General features: G+C 44.7%; 1 protein-coding gene across 2 annotated transcripts in view; it reads left to right on the top strand.

Annotated features, from left to right (window-relative positions):
• The window catches only part of DOCK5 (dedicator of cytokinesis 5), a 150,362-nt gene that overhangs the window by 90,948 nt on the left and 40,402 nt on the right, over positions 1–19,012 (top strand). For both annotated transcript variants that reach the window (XM_081171581.1, XM_081171580.1), the window contains exons 25-29: positions 846–952; positions 4,296–4,432; positions 5,755–5,850; positions 8,902–9,000; positions 17,560–17,654. In XM_081171581.1, coding sequence (XP_081027707.1) covers positions 846–952; positions 4,296–4,432; positions 5,755–5,850; positions 8,902–9,000; positions 17,560–17,654 — 534 coding nt within the window. The remainder of the gene's footprint in view (positions 1–845; positions 953–4,295; positions 4,433–5,754; positions 5,851–8,901; positions 9,001–17,559; positions 17,655–19,012) is intronic.

Raw genomic sequence — 19,012 nt, forward strand, 5'->3', positions numbered from 1 at the left:
AGCAGATGTTTCAAGCAGCTTAGCCAAGCCTGATGTTAAATGAGAAGGCAGAAACCCTTCAAGGTCGCCAGTCAATCTGACCAACGTAAACGTCAATTTTTGGTTTAGCAAAAGAGCATAGTAGCTTCTTGAAACCCCAAGTATAGAAAGATACATCCTTCCAAGAAGGGGGAGAAGTGCCCCCAACTCCCATAGCTACAGCTCAACAGTTCAAACATTCTAGGTTAACTGTTGCTGGTCTGATGGTGGTCTGCTTAACAGGACATAGAAGACACAATGCACTAGCGTTAACTGTACACTAGATGGCAAGAACATAAGAATCTGTGAATGTGTCCAAATAGTAAAATTGGCAAATATTATCAGGATAAGAGAGGGAAGACAATCTGATAACGATTTTATTAAAAGAGGGAGACCCCTTTTATTACTGAGGCAAAAAAACATGCAAAAATGCAGAATCATGTACACTGTCCAGAATGTTGTAAAAACACCATGTACTTAAAAGAGAGGGAAATGTAAAACCATGTGCTTTCTTTTTTCTTTGTAAATCTGTGCATCACAATATTTTCTGTTACTTGTCAGAATGTCTAAATATTTTTCTAAAAACAAAACAAACAGTACACAAAAATCTTAATCTGAGACCATCTTGCTGCTTTTATTACATGTATGTTGGTTTAAAATTGTCTTTACTGTGTGTTCTGATTTTCATTTATGCAAGACCATCAGGTTTGAAGGATATGATAGAAATCCTTGTAATAAATAAACAAATCTGCAGCTGAAGAGAGTGCTTATAATGTTAATGGGACCAAAACTGTTCTCTCTCTCCTCCCCCCCACTCTGCTTCCCAGTGTCCTCTTTAGCAAGTTCATCCAAAGCATCCCAGATAACCAGCTCGTCAGACAGAAGCTCAACTGCATGACAAAGGTTGTGGACAGTGACCTATTCCGTCAATCTGGTGAGTCTCTCTTTCTTACTTCCCACCCAGTTTTCAGGTACTTCTTTATTTTTATCTGCAACATTTCTATGCAGTTTTCTGGGCGTATCACAAATAAAAACAAAGACCATGAGGTGTAAAAAAGGGACATAAAACTTACAATATAAAGCCAAGGGGGGGGGGAATAAAAACAGATTAATGCTCATAGTAGAAGATAACAACAGTGCAAAAGATACTGAAATGCACTAAGCATTTATGTGTCTCCCTATCTGTCTGGAAAGCCTGGGTATGTAGAACAGTCTTCACTTGGCTCTGGAGACAACAGTATAGATGCCACATAAGACGTTTTTAGGTTTTTTTGGCTAACGTATTGAGACCCAGGGGACCAGTTCATGTAGGGAGCATTGCAGAACTCCTTGGAGGGAAAGTAGAGCATCTGCTTTGCATGCAGAAGGTTCAGTCCCCAGGATCTCCATGTGATATCATGGCACTTTTTATCTATAGTCTATTGGGGTTTGCACATTGTGACAGTAAAACAGTACAGCCTTGTATTCCCTGCTCTACCTGGTTCCCCTCCTGCCTTCGGCCCTCATGCTATTTTGTTGATACATTTTCATTTCTGATGTTCAGTTGGTTGGCAGGTTATGCAGTGTTGAGATGCTCAAGTAAGGGTTAGGATGAATGCATTTAGATGTAGCCTTAGATGTGGCCTTGGTTGGCTCCTTCTGTTGGGCTCTGTGCCTTCTGAAGGCCCACCAGTCCCAATGGGCACCAACCAGAGTGAGTTTTTTCTTGGTGATCTGATTGCCCTTGGTGTTGCAATGCCCTCTCCCTGATAACATCTAATTGGAACAAGATTAACCTTTCCCTTGCAGCACCTGGGATGACCTTGCATCTGTTTGCTTTGCTTTGCCTTGCAGAGCAGACCACAATGCTGGGTTATGCCTCCCAGCTAATAAAGTTTATCTCATTTGCTTGCCTGAAAACAAAGCATTTTGATGGTTCAGTGCTGGTAAATTGATGAAAAAGAAAAATATTTCCTGTTGCAGCCTGACTCGTATTCTCGCAAACAATAGTAAATTGTCACACATTGTTTTATTTCAAAATGCTCTGTTGTTCATATTTAATGGTACATTTGTAGCATTTATATTCTGCCATTTGGATTTTTTGTTCATACAGAATTAATGTATTCTGTGTAGTTTGGTGGTCTGGTTTCTTATTTTGTTAATGAAGGCTCTATTTTAACTGATGATTAGGTTATGAATCACACCTGATATACATGAATGGCTCATGGCAGTGGTCTGTTTGCATGAGTCGTGTGATAATGGAGACAGTTAGAGGGCAAGTTTCCATTAGCCAGGAATTGCAGGAATTTTTGCTCATGGAAACTGTATTGCCTTTGAGTCTTCTGTGAGTAAACTCAGATTTGTGAGTAGACTATTGGTTTGAGCAATTGCTTTGCAAAACTCAGAGCCATTTCAGATCACGAATTAACTCTTAGCCTATCAAAAACAGAATAGACCTATAAAGTTCTGAAATGTAGGCAAGTAGTCAAAACCACACTTTGGTAAATACTGACACATTGCAGTTACACAAAAGCTAGCAGATCCTATGCAGAACAGCTCAAGGCACTGAGCAGAAATTTGTGAAAACTGGGCTGAGTTATGCAGATGCTGATGCATTGCACTGGTTATGTAATTGTTATAAAGCAGCCTTCCCCAATCTGATGCCCTCCAGATCCTGTTAGCCATTGGCCATACTGGATGGGGATGTTGGGGTTTGTGGTCTAAAACATCTCATCGAATCATAGAATTGTTGAGTTGGAGGGGACCCAAGGTTCATCTAGTCCAACCCCCTGCTATGCAGGAATCTTGGCTAAGGCATCCATGACAGATGGCTACCCAACCTCTGCTTATAAACCTCCAAGGAAGGAGGGCCAAGAGAGACCATTCCACTGCTGAACAGCTCTTACTGTCAGAAAGTTCTTCCTGATGTTTAGTCGGATTCTCCTTTCTTGTAACATGAATCCATTGGTTCAAGTCCTACACCCTCCAGAGCAGGAGAAAACAAGCTTCTCCATCTTCCATTTGACAGATAGATGGCTATCATATCTTCTCTGAGTCTCCTCTTTTCCAGTCTAAACATACCCATCTCCTTCAAACACTCCTCATAAGGCTTAGTTTCCAGACCCTTGATCATCTTGGTTGCCCTCCTCTGCACACATTCCAGCTTGTCAACATCCTTCATCAATTATGGTGCCCAGAATTAGACACAGTATTCCAGGTGTGGTCTGACCAAGGCAGAATAGAGTGGCACTATTACTTCCCTTGATTTGGACACTAGACTTCTGTTGTTGTAGCACTAGCTTTTTTGCTTCTGCATCACACTGTTAACTTGTGTTAAGCTTGTGGTCCACTAAGACCCCAAGATCCTTTACATGTGTACTGCTAGTAAGCCAGGTGTTCCCCATCTTATATTTGTGCATCTGGTTCTTCCCACTTAACCACAGAATCTTACATTTGTCCCTATTGAAATTGTTAGTTTGGCCCCATGTTTCCAATATGTTAAGGTCATTTTGAATCCCGATTCTGTCTTCTGTAGCATTATCTACCCCTCCCAGTTTGGAGTCATCTGCAGATTTGATGAGCATCCCCTCAGTTCTTTAATCCAAGTCTTTTATGAAGACATTGAACAACAACGGGCCCAGGACAGAACCCTGAAGCACCCCACTTGCCAACTTTCCCCCAGGATGACGAGGAACCATTAATGAGTACTTTGGGCATTTGGTCAGCCAGCCAGCTACAAATCCACCTAAATGTTACCTCATTCAACCCACATTTTACCAGTTTCTTCACAAGAATGTCATGGGAGACCTTGTCAAAAGCCTTGCTGAAATGAAGATACACTATATCCACAGCATTTCCCTAATCTACCAAGCATGTAACTCCATCAAAAAAAGAAATGCAATTTGTCTAGCATGAGGGCTTTGGAGGGCTTTTTATAATGAGTGACAAGGTGTGTGTGTGGTGAGGTGTGATGCATAATGGACTATATCAAATTGTCTTGCATTTCTTAGACTTTCTGGAGTGGACTCGGAGTGGGTTAATGCTCTCGTAGGGTTGCATCCAGCATTGGTTATACTCAAGAGTTGAGCCACTGAAATTAATGCTCAATTAAAGTGTAAGACTAACTCAATTTAAATGGATCTATTCTCAGTAGAAGTTGATGGGATATAACCCATAAAGTCCCTTTTCTGTTTCTCAACAAGTGTATGTTTTTCTGGAAGGTTAATACATTCATAAGTTCAAGCACACACCACCTGATGTGTGGATCCTCTATTATATTTCCCCATTGTGTTTCACAGAATGCCGAGATGTTCTCCTGCCTCTGCTCGTGGACCAGTTAAGTGGTCAGCTGGATGATAATTCCAACAAACCTGATCATGAAGCTTGTTCACAGCTCCTTAGCAATATTCTGGAGGTTTTGGATCGGAAGGAAGTGGTGAGTATCTGAATGACTGTGATTTCTTTATTTTTCAGAAGAAGGACTATTGTCCCAAAGCAATACTGAAGGAGCCCACAACTTAATAGAACAGGTTCTTCTATGCATCTTAGCTATAATCACTGAATGGCTGAGCAGTGCAGCAGGGGAGGGCAGAAGATCACAGGGAACAGAAGTCAACTCAGACTATGGAGAGAGAGCAGGGTCTTGCTTAAGTCATCTGGTGGGCCAATTTAGGCCCCTGGGCAAGAGGTTCCCCATCACTGGATTAGGCCAACACACACAATTTGAAAAATGAGATTAAACTATAGCAATCAAGGACCGACCCGTCAGCACTATATATTTAAAGTGCTATTGTATCACTTTAACAGTTATGGCTTCCCCCAAAGAATGCTGGAAGTATAGTTCATTAAGGATGCTGAGAGATGTTAGGAAACCCCCTTTTCCCCTTTCAGAGCAACAATTCTTAGAGTTCCCTGGGGGAAAATGATTGATTGTTAAAGTACACTGGGAACTGTAGCTCTGTGAGGGTGATGGGGGAGGGTGTCTCCTAACAACTCTTGACACCCTTAACAATCTAGTCTTCCCAGAACTCTTTGGGGTGAGAGGGCCATGGCTGTTTAAAGTGATATAATAGTGTTTTAAATATACAGTGTAGATGTGGCTTTTTTAAAAAGTTAACTTCCTTTGTCAGTGTGATCTGGACTCTCCCTCAGTCCCATTTCAGGTAAGTCACAGGAGAGGGGATAAGAGAGAAGAGGACAGGAGCAAAGGATGTTTGTCTTGTTCCTTAGGGATGTGGGAGATATTCAGTTAGGATTTTCATGTGAATCTGCCTGATTTGCACTTTCTAAAACACTGTGTGAACCGAAGCACACCTGTCCTTTGAAATTTGCACTTCTCTGGATTTTGCAGTACAGTTCTTCAACCAAGTAACCTGTGTGAAAGTTTTTCTGTTAGGGGAAGGTACATACACTGGTGGAAATGAATAACATGTGAAATGTGTTGCATTTGGAGGATTTGCTTGCAAATATGTGTGCATTGGGTAAAATCACATGCAAAAAAAATGTGTATATTTGGAGAAACTGTCACTAAACTGTTGATGAATTTTCATGAGGACTTTTGAAAAGAATGAATAAATCTCAAATTGAGAAACTGAATGAAATTGTCTGATTCATCCATCTCTGCTGGTGGCTGAAGACTTCTCTAGAACCTCTTGTAATGAATGTCCAGCCAGTCTGTTTCTCTGCAAGGAGAATCCCTGTGGAAGGTGTTGTGCCAAGATTCTGTCTAAACAGTTTGTGCTTGTTTAATATCCTCAGGGACCCACGGCAGCTCACATCCAGCTGATTATGGAGCGCCTGCTGAGGAGAATAAACCGGACAGTGATTGGAATGAGCAGACAGTCTCCTCACATTGTGAGAGCAGTTCTCTTGACTCTGTGGCTTTTGTTTTCTTTTGTTTTGATGTGCACGTCCCTTGTTTTGAAACTTCAGCAGTCTGGAGCCTACACTGCTGGGCAGACCTTTTACTCAGTGTGTGACTGTCCTGTTGTGATGTAGTGATGGTTGGCCCACACCTGTGCTCTCATGAAGTGGCCTTTTCTGATGAACCCATGGCAATCATGCATGTTGGCCATCACTGGTTCAGACGTGATGGCCAAACATACCTTGGGCTCACACTCTCCCTACCTTCCTTCCCTTTCTGGTAGAGTTTCCTGTGGCATATATTGTTGCAATTGAAATCATTCAACCCCATTGCAAATCAGGTTTATTATCAAAATTTACAGACTTTCAGATGTTTGCAATGAGCAAATCAAACAAAAGCAATTGAAATAGTTCAACACAATGCATGCTTTAAGTGGTTTCTCCAAATTCAGCTGAAAATTCAACTTATGCTGACTTCTCCAGTCTCACTATTATTCAACCCCCTAAATAGAATTTCTCACAACAGCACAAATACAACAGGTGTTTTCTCAAGCACACCTGATGTGCTTGAGCTGGAACACATGAGATACCTGAGGTGGCTAGGGGTTTGCTAAGTGTCAGATTTGGCTGCATGTTAGAAATATGGCTGTCAAGAGAATGGTCCAAGAAGGTACGAGAAGAGATCATCGCCCTTCACAAACAAGGAGCAGGATACAAGAAGATAGCAAAGGCACTAGAGACACCGTTGGAAGCATAGTTTGCAAGTTCAAAGTTAAAGGAATAGTGGTTACACTACTTGGATGAGGCAGAAAAAGGAAGTTATCTGTGGCGGCAACCAAACTTCTGAGAAGGCAGGCTGGGGAAAAACCCCGCGTGACTGCAAAAGAACTGCAGCAAGATTTGATGGCAGCAGGCACTGAGGTTTCAGTGAGCACAGGGAGGTGCGTACTAAATGCAGATAGTTTCCATCCCAGAACTCCAAGACGTGCACCACTACCGACCCAAAAGCACAAGAAAAGTCGGCTCCAGCATGCTCAAAATCAGATAAATAAGCCAAAGAAACCACAGAGGTTCTGTTCTGTGGAGCAAAGAAACAAAATTGGAACATTTCTGCCCCATGAATCAGCACTATATCTGGAGGAAGAAGAATGAAGCCTATGCAGAAGAGAACACTCAGCCTTCAGTGAAGCATGGTGGTGGCTCGATGATGCTCTGGCACTGCTTTGCATCCTCTGGCACTGGAAACTTGCAGCATGTGGAAGGCAGGATGGATTCATTGAAGTATCAGGAAATCCTAGGAGGAAATGTAATGCCATCTGTGAGGAAGCTGAAGCTTGGGTGTCATTGGATCTTCCAGCAGGACAATGATCCCAAGCATCCCTCAAATTCCTACAAGGCTTGGTTGCAGAAGAAGTCCTGGAAGGTTCTACAGTAGCCATCACAGTCACCTGACTTGAGCCCCATAGAAAATCTCTGGTGGGATTTGAAGAAGGTGGTTCCAGCATGCAGACCCAAGAATGTTGCTGAACTGGAGGCCATTGCTCATGAGGAATGGGCTCATATTCCTCAGGAACGCTGCCGGAAGCCGCTGTCTCATTTGCAGCAGGTCATAGCAGCTAAAGGCTACTCTGCTAAGTACTAAAGATGTTTGCCATGAAGGGGTTAAATAATAGTGAGACTAGAGATGCATTTTCAGCTGAATTTGGGGGAACCACTTGAAGCATCCGTTATGTTGAGCTTTTTGAATTGCTTTTGTTTGATTTGCTCATTGCAAACAGCTGACAGTCTGTAAATTTTGATAATAAACCCAATTTGCAATGAGGGTCGAATAATTTCGATTGCAACTGCAAATTGGTCGGCACAAAGCACAGTTGTCCCAGAACGGAATTGGAATCTATAGTTTGACATGGGTCCCAATCCTGGGTAGGAAGCAACCTATGGTTCATGGTAAGCTTAGTTTACCAATTTCAGGTTTTGTGACAAGTTACAGTTATTGCAGACTAACTGTGTGAGAGAATCAGAACATGTGAAGAGGGCAGGGGGAGCGACATATGTGAGTCATAGCCCCCGTGGCTAAGCCATGATACTGAGCCTGGAACTGGCAGCTGCATTCAGATGTCACAATAAGCTGTGGTTTATCATGGAGAGAAACCTATCCTTGCATTGCAGCTTAGCCCTAAACTGTGGTTAATCTTAACTATGTTTGGTTTTATTTTTTTAAAAAAACACCTCAGAAGCCATTGTTGAAGTTGGCTGTTTCAAACAAACCATAGTTAGTACTAAACAGTTTGTCTGACCTTCTCCAAGGAGGCTGGGGGAGCAGGTGAGTCCACTTGTTTCCATTACGATAAACCATGGTTCTTTGAGACATCTGAGTGCAGGTATTCAGCCCCAGTACCAGGTAAGCTGCATTCCTCCTATGTATACTTATCTCCGCACCTCCCACAAAACTAAGTAAGTCACTGGATTTCCAAGAGACCACATGTCTCAGGTAACTTCTCATAACACAGTTGTGGGGCCTGGACAACAGTTTTGAGTTTTCAAGAGGCAAAGTTACAACACATGCTAGAAAAAACCAACAAACCTAAAAGTGGCTACAAAAGTAAGCCTTGGCAGAACAGAAACTGCTGGGGACGTTCTGTATGTCTGCAGAGCAGCTTCACCAGCCAGGCCCCATACAGACGTTTGAGCTTCAACTCTCATCAACCCCTGCTAGCACAGTGCTGGCCAAAGTTGATGGAGAATTCTCGTCCAAACATCTATAGGGCCCCAGGGTGGTGAAGGCCGATGTTGACCAAGTGTTTGGGGTGGTGAATGGTTTGCATTTTCTTCCCCCACCCTATCTTTCCCCCCAATCAGCTTTGAGAACTGACTTGTATCACTCCACATCTTAAAAAGAGCCCTGCTGGATCAAATGAAAGCTCCATCTTACCCAGCAACTTGATGCTTTTGTGAAGCCCACAAACAGAACCTCATCCCATTTTCAGTCACTTCATCTGCTCACATGTGCTCATTTGACAAAGGCTTTGTTTTTGTTTGCAGGGTAGCTTTGTCGCCTGCATGACGGCCATCCTGAGACAAATGGACGACTCCCATTATACCCACTACATCAGCACGTTCAAAACCAGACAAGATCTTATTGTAAGTCTGACTGCATTTTGATGTGGGAGGAGGATGTTACGAAGCTCACGCGTAGTGGGTCTCTAATCTTTGTCTTTTGAAAACTGGGTCCTTTTCCTCTGTGCAGCACCCTGAGTTGTGATCAGAGGTGCATATTTTCTAAGAGATACACAGTGTGGTGGTTGGTTGAGTTTAACTGCTTAAGAATCTCAGGTTTCTTTAAACAAATAGAAAAAAGATTAAAGTCAGGTTTCTAATCCATTAAAGTTATGTAAATATGCTTTGAAAGTATGTGAGTCACACCTGTTGAAATTACAGGAACCAGGAGGCATAGCTGAATAAGATTTCCAAAGGCCAAGAACGGGGCAGGCAATAGCAGAAGGTACCAGACTCAGCCCTGGTTGGAAAGACCTTAGACAGATGCTGCCAGTCAGAGCAGACAGTGCTGAGCTAGATGGATAAATAGCCTGTATAAGGAAGGCAGCTTCTTGTGTTTCTAGCCCCTCTCGCACAACTAGCAGAAACAAAATAAACTCTGCAAAATGCTTTACGCAAATACGACTGATTTCATTCTCTGGTTTAATACTGGTCTTCCTTTCCTGCCTCCTGATCCTTTGGGGTATCTTTCATTCAGTCTTTGGCTGGCTCAGGGCCTGATCACTGTGGCATGGAAAAACCAGTAAGGAGAGCAGTTTGGAGACTGGCATATGTTTATGTTCACTGGGTGGAGGGAGAAACTGGGAGTGGCGTTCTGTCTCTTCCACTGTGGAGCTCTGCCAAGAGCTCGAAGGGCTTTGACTTTATTTGGTCTGATGGGAAGCTGGCAAATTTTGAGCCATCAGGGTTGGCTTCCAGAAAATGAAGTTGTGTGTTTATTACTGTAAGGCCATGTGATCCGTTTGCAACCAAATCCCCAGGCCATTCAGATCTTAAAAGTGGTTTTCATTTCAGAATTTCCGCATTCAGCTCGAGTTACTCAAAAGCTCCTTTAGCGTAGAAGGTCTTAGAAAACCGTGTGGGAAGCTCACTTGGGAAAACTCAAAGGCTGCCGAGGAGGGTTTTATTGCAACCATTTACAAATATATCTGATGAGTTTGGCTCCCAACATTTGCCCTTCAAGTCAACTGTAATGTTTGGGTTCACTTTCCCATCAGGCACTATTAAAAGTTGCCTTATATCGCTCTTCCCCAACTTGGTGCCCTCCAGCTGTTTTGCACTACCACTCCCATCAGACACAGCCAGCATGACTGTATATACCATATATAAGTATTTTGGCCAAGAAACCAGTTTTAAAAATTCATTGGAGCCCTTTTTATTTGTTTAGCATTGAATTTATATCCCACCTTTCTTCCAAGGAGCTCAAAGTGGTATATGCCGTTCTCCACCTCCCTGTTTTACCATCCCAACAAACCCATTCAGTCGGTTAGGCTGAGAGACTGAGCCAAGGTCGCCCAGTGAGATCATGGCTAAGTAGGGACTGGAATCCTGGTCCTTGTTGAAGAACTACTATACCACACTGCAAGCCAGTTTCATACTAAATCTCACACAGCCTTAACAATTGAAATCTTTTTAGTAGCCCCAGGACTTGCAATCAAGTCAAGCTGTAAGGTGTAAGAAGAAAAGTAAAAGGTAAAGGTAAAGGGACCCCTGACCATTAGGTCCAGTCGTGGCCGATTCTGGGTTTGCGGTGCTCATCTCGCTTTACTGGCCGAGGGAGCCGGCGTACAGCTTCGAGGTCATGTGGTCAGCATGACTAAGCCGCTTCTGGCGAACCAGAGCAGCACACGGAAACGCTGTTTACCTTCCTGCCGGAGTGGTACCTATTGATCTACTTGCACTTTGACGTGCTTTCGAACTGCTAGGTTGGCAGGAGCAGGGACCGAGCAACGGGAGCTCACCCCATCGGGGGGATTCGAACCGCTGACCTTCTGATCGGCAAGTCCTAAGCTCTGTGGTTTAACCCACAGCGCCACCCGCGTCCCAAAAAAGAAAAGTAACTTGATGCAAATTACTTCTCACAGTGGCAGTAACATACAGTTGCCACAATCAAGATACGGGTCATGTTACCAACAAAATCCAATTACAAATCTCAATTTTATAAAAGGTATCAGTCAGACATGTCCATAGCTCAGTTGGATAGAGCCTGGTGGTGATAAAGCCAAGGTTGCAGGTTTAATCCCCATAAGGGACAGCTGCCTATTCCTGCATTGAGGGGGCTGGACTAGATGATCCTCAGGGTCCCTTCCAACTCAATGATTCTATGATTCTAATTCCAGGTCACCCACCCATTATTCCCACACAGGTTAGGATTTTATTTTTTAAGAAAAAATGGAGTAATAAGGGAAGGGTGGGGAATCAACCAAGGACAAATGCAGAGTCACTTTTGGAATTACTGTTTTTATAGCCCTGCTTCCAGACCTGGCCAGAGTGTGCAGACTAATTTGCAACCAAAGCAGGTCTCCCTGTTGCTCAGACTAGCAAGCAAATCTTTCCCAGAAGCCTTCATTCACTGGTCAAGTATGTCGTCTGACCTGTGCTGACCATTGATAGAAGGAGGTTTCCTTGGCTGATGTTGCTTTTCTCCCTGTAGTTCCTTATTTAGCCAGAGCAGGGTACTGGTGCGAAGCCTAAATCCCCTTCTGCCATTTCTTGCACCATCAGCTGAAGACCCCCTGCAAGGCTTCAGTCTTGACTGACAACCAAAATTTGTACCTAGGTTGTCACACTTGCCACACCTCTCTGTTTCCATTAGTCACTTTTCTTCTTGGAATGTTCTTAGTTGCTTAAAATGTTCATATGCCTCTTTCTTTTAGCAATAGCTCAGATTACATTTGTTCTGTTGGGACGAGGGTAGTTCCTTAATGGGTATTTATAACAATTGCATATTGGTCAAGAGGAGCTGTTAACATTTGGCAGTTGTTCCTTTGATTCCAGCACCCTAGATCTGCTGAGAAATGTTGCCATCTGCAGGAAGCAGGAATTCCTGAATGTTTGAGCTGTGTGGTGTTTGTGCACATGTGCGGATCAGGTGAACAGACAAAAATCAACAGCGTAACATCCAGATCCTACCCATGGGTTGTATCTGATTCCAGTCCTACTCAGAGTAGACTCATTGAAATTAACAGATCTGGTTCAGTTAGGCCATTAATTTCAATGAGTCTACTCTGAGTAGAAATCAGTTGGCTACAACCCCATGTTTCCTGGGCAGGAAAACCTCACTCAGTCCAGTGGGACTTATTCCCTCGCCAGTGTGCATAGGATTGTGACTACAGATTAAGAAATTCTCTCCAAGCAAGTTTTGCAGAGCTACCTTTTTCAAGCAGCTGTCTTTCATCAGTGAGGGATTAGCATGATCAGAGAGGCCAATGTCTAGCTCATCCTTTTGCACTTAAGCAAGGTGATAAATCTTTAGTTCCTTGGGTCAATTTTCATTTGAAGAAAGGCTGAATTGATTGATGTCACCATTTTGGAAGCGTCAATACATGGCATGTCTTGAACCTGGGAATGGTTCATTAAATCAGCCATGTGGCCTGTACTTTCTCCAGTCATGACTTAAATAGCTGTGATGATTCTAGAGCAGATTTCTGGAACCTGGTGCCCTCCAGATGATTTGGACTCCAACTCCCATCATCCCTGCTAGCTGGGGCTGGTTGCAGTTGGAGTCCAACTGGAGAGGATCAGGTTGGGGAAAGTTGAACTCAAGCCACTAAATGTTGGCCATTTCGAAAGAAACGTTTTGAGTCCAAAACATCTGGCAGGCACCAGGTCCAGTCTACTTCGTTCACCATTTTTAGCAATAATAAAAAACAATAATAATAGCTTATGAAGGAATAGGTGTGTGTGTACTGGGGGCACTTCGGGATTACTGTTAGTTAAGACTCAGATTGCTTTGGTGGTATGGAGTGCTTTCCATCCACTTTGACTAATGGCTCAGCTGTGACCCTATATGGACAGGAATAGCCTAATTTCTGTTGTCCGCATTCCGGTAGCCTCCAGATTAGATTACTGCAATGTGTTTTATGCGGGGCTGCATTTGAAGACAGCACTAGTGACCATTTAGTTTCTGAGCCAAATTCAAAGCTGGCTTTGACCTATAAAACATTATGCAACTCAGGAACCAAGTACCCCAAGGATTGGCTCTTCTCACATTAACCAAGATCCTTCATTAATCAGCTGAAGCCCTAATCTGTGTGCTGCCTCCAAGGGAGGCCCAGAGGGTAACAACGCAAGAACAGTGGTGGCTCCCTCTTTGTGAATTCTCTCCCCAGGCAAGCATGAGTGTCACCATCACCAGGCCTCTTGACCTTCCTTTTCTGCTTATCTTTTAGTGGGGCTGAACTGGATCTATTCTTTCTATATGTTATTGATCATTTTGTGTAGATTCTAATCTTGTTTTTACACTTGCTTTTAACGTTTGATTTTGTTAGTTGCTTTGAGCTCAGCTTTCTGAAAAAAGCTGTTTTGCTGGCAATGTGACAGGGAAAGAAATTCACTCTATCAGGAAGGCAAGATGCACTTTGCTGACTCTGCAAATCAAGCTTGGACACAGTAAAATAATAGTAACCAAGTCAATATTCACACAGGGTTTTTTAAAAAAAATCTCTGGGAAAATTTCATTCCTATATAAAATTAACAAACATTCACTTGTAGGCCTTCTAGTCCAGACATGGGTCCCCTACGTCTTCGGGTTAACATTATTAGTCTGTTAATTCTTATCTCTGTGGTGCCCTGTGTCAGCTGGAATTCTGTACATCAAGCATTGATTTGATAAGGCTTAGCAATACTTCCCTTAGCAAGCAGCCATCCCCATTAATCCTTCTGAAACAATTTCATTTTCCAGTTCTGTAGCAGTGCTTTGATCCCAGCCATATACCTTTTTAATGAATGACCACCTTATGAGGATCCCTGTGTCTTGTCTTGGGATCTACGGTCTTGCTTATTTATTGTTTATTTACAGTATTTATAGCTTGCTCTTTACTGAATATTTTCAATACTAGTGGGGAACAAAGTAATAAGCAGAGAAAAACAGTATACAAAATCATGTAAACAGGTCCAAAGAACAACAATGTCATGATCCAATCATAAGGTAAATCAGCATGACTACAGTAACAAAAAAATAAACAAATGTAAGATATTCAAACAGAATTAAATAGAATAAACCACTCATGGTCTTAGAAACAGTTCCCAGCCACTGTCTCCCCCTGTCTCTCTCAAACACTGACAGCAGCCTTATTGTTGGGCTGCTCTTTAAAAATGAGCCAACCAATGCATTGGATGTAGTCATGTTTTTAACATACTGTGTTGACTGGCCTTTGGTTGATCTGCATGTTGACAGCAGACACTGTGTGCTCGGTCCAGCCACACACACGTACCCTGTATACAAAGGAACTTTTCTCCATCAGAGTTGCTGCATTCTCTCATAGGCAGCTTTCCAGGGGCTGAATGCAGTTGTGAGTGCAGCCGGGGGGGGGGGCTGGAGAAAACTGCTGGTGTGACCCTTAACTTTGAACAGTAGGCTACATTGCAGTGCTGCAAAAGTGCAAGGTTTCTGCACTGAATACTCCCCATCCTCCATCCAGGCAAGCAGAAAGCATTGTCGCAGTTCAAGGACTTTCCCCAGCCAGGCAAAAGCATTGGAGGAGGGTGCAGTTCAGAACCTGTGAATGGTGTAGCTTGGGGAGGAGGGATGACCATAGAGTTGTAGAGTTGGAAGGGACCCTGAGGGTCATCTAGCCCAACCCCCTGCAATGCAGGCATCTCAGGTAATGCATCCGTGACAGAGGGCCATCCAACCTCTGCTTAAAAACATCCAGTGAGGGAGTCTGTTCCGCTGTCAAGCAGCTCTTGCTGTCAAAGAGTTCTTCCTGATGTTTAGTCGGAATCACCATTCCTGTACAGTGGTGCCTCGCAAGACGAAATTAATTCGTTCCGCAAGTCTCTTCGTCTTGCGAGTTTTTCGTCTTGCGAAGCACGGTTTCCCATAGGAATGCATTGAAAATCAATTAATGCGTTCCTAGGGAAACCGCCTTCAGACCAGGTCCGGGGACAGTCTGTCCCCGGACCTCTTCTGAAGGCTGGGGGGGGGACAAGGGCTTTTCTTCCCACCCCCAGCATTTTAAAAAACCCCAGGACAGCGGAGGACTTCTCCGCTGTCCGGGCGATCTTAAAATGCTGGCGGGCGGCATTTTAAAATCGCCCCGGGACAGCGGAGGACTTCTCCGCTGTCCGGGGCGATTGAAAAGCCCCTGGGAAGGCAGGCAGGGGGGACAAAGACTTTTGCCCCCCGCCCGCCTTCAGAAGAGGTCCAGGACCTCTTCTGAAGGCGGGCGGGGGGCGAAAGTCTTTGCTCCCCCCCGCCTGCCTTCAAAAGCCCTCCGGGACAGCGGAGAAACGTGCTGTGTTTCTCCGCTCTCCCGGGAAGGCAGGCAGGGGGGAACAAAGACTTTCGCCCCCCGCCCGCCTTCAGAAGGTGTTCCCTCCCCGCCGCCCGGCTTCGGAGCATCGTTCCGAAGCCCGGCGGCGGGGGCAGGTGTTCCCTCCCCGCCGCCCGGCTTCGGAGCATCGTTCCGAAGCCCGGCGGCGGCGGGAGGAGGCGTTCCCGCCCCACCGCCCGGCTTCGGAGGAGGTCCGAGGACAGTGGGGAAGACGCGCTGCGCTTCCCCGCTGTCCCGGATATTTCCCTATGGGCTGTCGTCTTGCGAAGCAAGCCCATAGGGAAATTCGTCTTGCGAAGCACCTTCAAAACGGAAAACCCTTTCGTCTAGCGGGTTTTCCGTCTTGCGAGGCGTTCGTCTTGCGAGGTACCACTGTACTTGAATCCATTGTTTTGGTTCTTACCCTCCAGAGCAGGAGAAAGCAAGTTTGCTTCATCTTTCATGTGACAGCCCTTTAGATTTCTGAAGATGGCTCTCGTGTCTTGATTCCTGAAGGTCAGGTAGAAACTGCATCCCCCCCCCCAATGCATGCATGCACACACACACACACACACACACACACACACACACACACCCCTATGCTATAGGGCCTAGTAGAACCTTTCTCTTCCCGCCCCCCACATGCTCACTCCATATACACATGCCAGGCTGTTTGAGGGAATTGGGGGTGAGGGGCTTGTGGGGGCCTCTTGCCTTCCCGTGCAGTCCTTCTCTCCAGTCAAGGAATATAAGCTCTCAGATTGTGCTGGCTAGATGCACACATCTAAGGGAGGCGCACACAGGCCTGATATTCCTCTAATGGCCTGGCATGGTGCCTGCCCAAGTGCCTATGCCCACATACCCAAGGGGAGAGGAGTCAGGGCTGGGAAATTGGCTGAGGTTCTCATGTTATGGACCAATGCACAGCCCCACCTCCACTGCGTTTTTAAAACCAAGCAAACATTTTCCCAATGCGCCACAATTTCCCAGTGGCAGTGCAGATGTTTGACTCTGACCTGACTGAAGAGTTTTGACCCACAGATGTGCAGTGCCCACAGATAAGGCGGCAATTTCCTCTTTCCTCCTTGGTTCTCGGACCAAGGAATATTGGGAAATTGCTTGGCAGGAGGCGGGCACCTTCCTGGTCCCATGTTTGGCGTTGAGCAGGGGAGCATGCTGGAACACAGCTGTGTGACCTTTGCAAATGTGTGGTGCTTGGCAGTGTTGGGAGACAACCCTCCCCTTTTTACAGGCATCCTGCTTGGTGTGCCCTTGCTCTGGGGATCTTAAGGAGCGCAATGGAGACTTTTTGTGATCTTCCTGTGTTGGCACGGAGTAGGCAAAGGCAGCCAGCTGTCTTTTGATTTATTTCAAAATTGACAGTTTACTACAGGGAGTGTCCCTACTACTGTTGGAGTCTCTGAGTAGTATCCAGTGTTAGTCATATTCAGAATAGGCCCCTTGCAATTAATGGACGTGACTAACTTAGGTTCATTCGTTTCAGTGAGGCTACTCTAAGCAGAACTTATTTTGAAGACAGTCACTTTTCCTAATGGCATGAAATCCAGTTTAGTTTGCAGTGCAAAATCTTTGACTTTTTAAAAATCTTCTTTTGTGGCAAATTGCTGAGGGTAGTGTATAGGGTCCCATTCCCTTTACCCTCGCAACACTCTTGTGTAGTTTTGGCTGAGAGGGACTGGCTGTTCTGAGGTCCTTGGGGTTGAGAAATAAAATGGACTGTCCTGTATAGGAGCTTGGGCAGCTGACCAGAATACTGAACAGAAGCACTCCATGCTGCAACATTTTGCTGCAGGCCCCACCACCTAAGTACACATAAATGTATCCACAAAGCCCACACACTGCATCTCCCTGGGGGACCTTGAAGTACACAAGCTCTTTTTCCTGCACATTGACCAGCCCATCATAACAACAAGCATGTCACTACTATTAAAAAGTGATTTTGTTATTTTCGACCGAAAGACAGGCCTGTGGAATAAAACCTAGAGATTTACAGGACATCTTTCCCTAGATTTGCTATCACAATGTCTTTTCCTGGATTTGGACTCATCTCGATTCTTTTGAGATGTACAGGAATTTGTCCGCTGGTATAGATGCTGGGCTTATATAACTCCCTTCATTCTTTTTTATTGTTTTCTTTGCTTTATAGGATTTCTTGATGGAAACCTTCATCATGTTTAAGGATCTGATTGGCAAGAATGTCTATGCAAATGACTGGATGGTCATGACCATGACACAGAGCAGGTAAAAAGTCTGTTCCCATACTTGATTTAGACGTCGTCGTCGTTCCCCCCCCCCCCACAAGATGGGAACATGGGGCTTTAATTTATTTGTTTAGTGCAGCGCATAAAGCTGTGACTTTTTTCACATTCATAGAAGCCATGTTAGAAATGCTTAAAGATTTAACCTGGACTTAAGAATACTCTCATATATCTCACAGAGGTTTGAGTAAGGCAGGGATGGAGGGGCATAGGAGAGCTGTGAGTATATGTGGGGCTTGAAGGAGCTGTGAGCCAGTGGGGTGGGGGGTGAGGTGAAAAGCAGCATGATTATCCCCACTGAAAGATGGTGTGATGGACAGCTGAGCCAGGCCAGAGTCTGGTGATGCAGTGCCTCAGAATTCCACCAGAGGGCTGGAGCCTCTCCCTGATTGGCTACCAAGAGGGGGGTGGAGCCAGCGCTTTGGGAGGGAGAATAAAAGGAGCCGTTTGAGAGAGAGGATTCAGATGGGGAGGTGGATTAAGAGAGAGAAGGAGAGTCAGGGATAGTCAGTTCTGGTCTGTGTGCGACAGCCACTCTGAGGAAAATATCTCCAGCTAGAGAAAGGGGCCTCATAGCTTAGATAGGAAGACATGGTGTGGAGTCTTGGGAGAGTATTCAGAGAGGAGTGAACTGGGGGGCTGAGTTGGAGAAGGAGAAGCTGTGAGGACACCGTCTCCTTGGGTCTCATGTCGTCAGGAGGGGAGAGATCTTCTAGGAAGAGAAGAATCCAAATCCAGTCACAAGGGGGGGGGGGAGATCCTGGGTCTGTTATACTTCTAGAGGTACCTCAGGAGCGGGCGTGAGAAGAGTTTGGGGAACAGAATGGAGGTTCCACCTTCTTTAAGAACCAACGTATTATGCTGTAACATCTACACAACAACTAAGTTAAAAACTGAAGTGAAATAACTGGAAATATGCAGAGTCTTTACCATCTAGTCTAGAAACCCGTAACATCTGAGGAGTAATAACTTAAAATAAGCAACTGAAGTTTAAAAGAAGTTGTGCATTTACTACCTTATTTAGAAGCCTGAAATATCCACTAGATTTGATATAATTATTAGTAAGTTAACTGTTCCCTGAAATAACTTTATCTCCTGAAACAGCATTTGTTTTTCCAGCTTTGTTCTACATAATAAATCTTTGTTACATGTTCATCTGCCTGAGTGTCCCAGGTATCAAAGTTTTACCTCACACAAAAACTACAAGTTGACCCATGGTGATTATGGAGTGTGCAGAGGGGGTTTGCCGCACTTGGTGGTGGAGGTGGAATTGCCGCAGGGGGGTTAGACGTTCAGCTGGAGGGTGGGGGGTAGGTGGGGTTGGTGAGCAATGTGAGCAGG

Source organism: Podarcis bocagei (assembly GCF_964188305.1).
Source record: "Podarcis bocagei genome assembly, chromosome: 15".
NCBI classification, from domain to species: domain Eukaryota; kingdom Metazoa; phylum Chordata; class Lepidosauria; order Squamata; family Lacertidae; genus Podarcis; species Podarcis bocagei.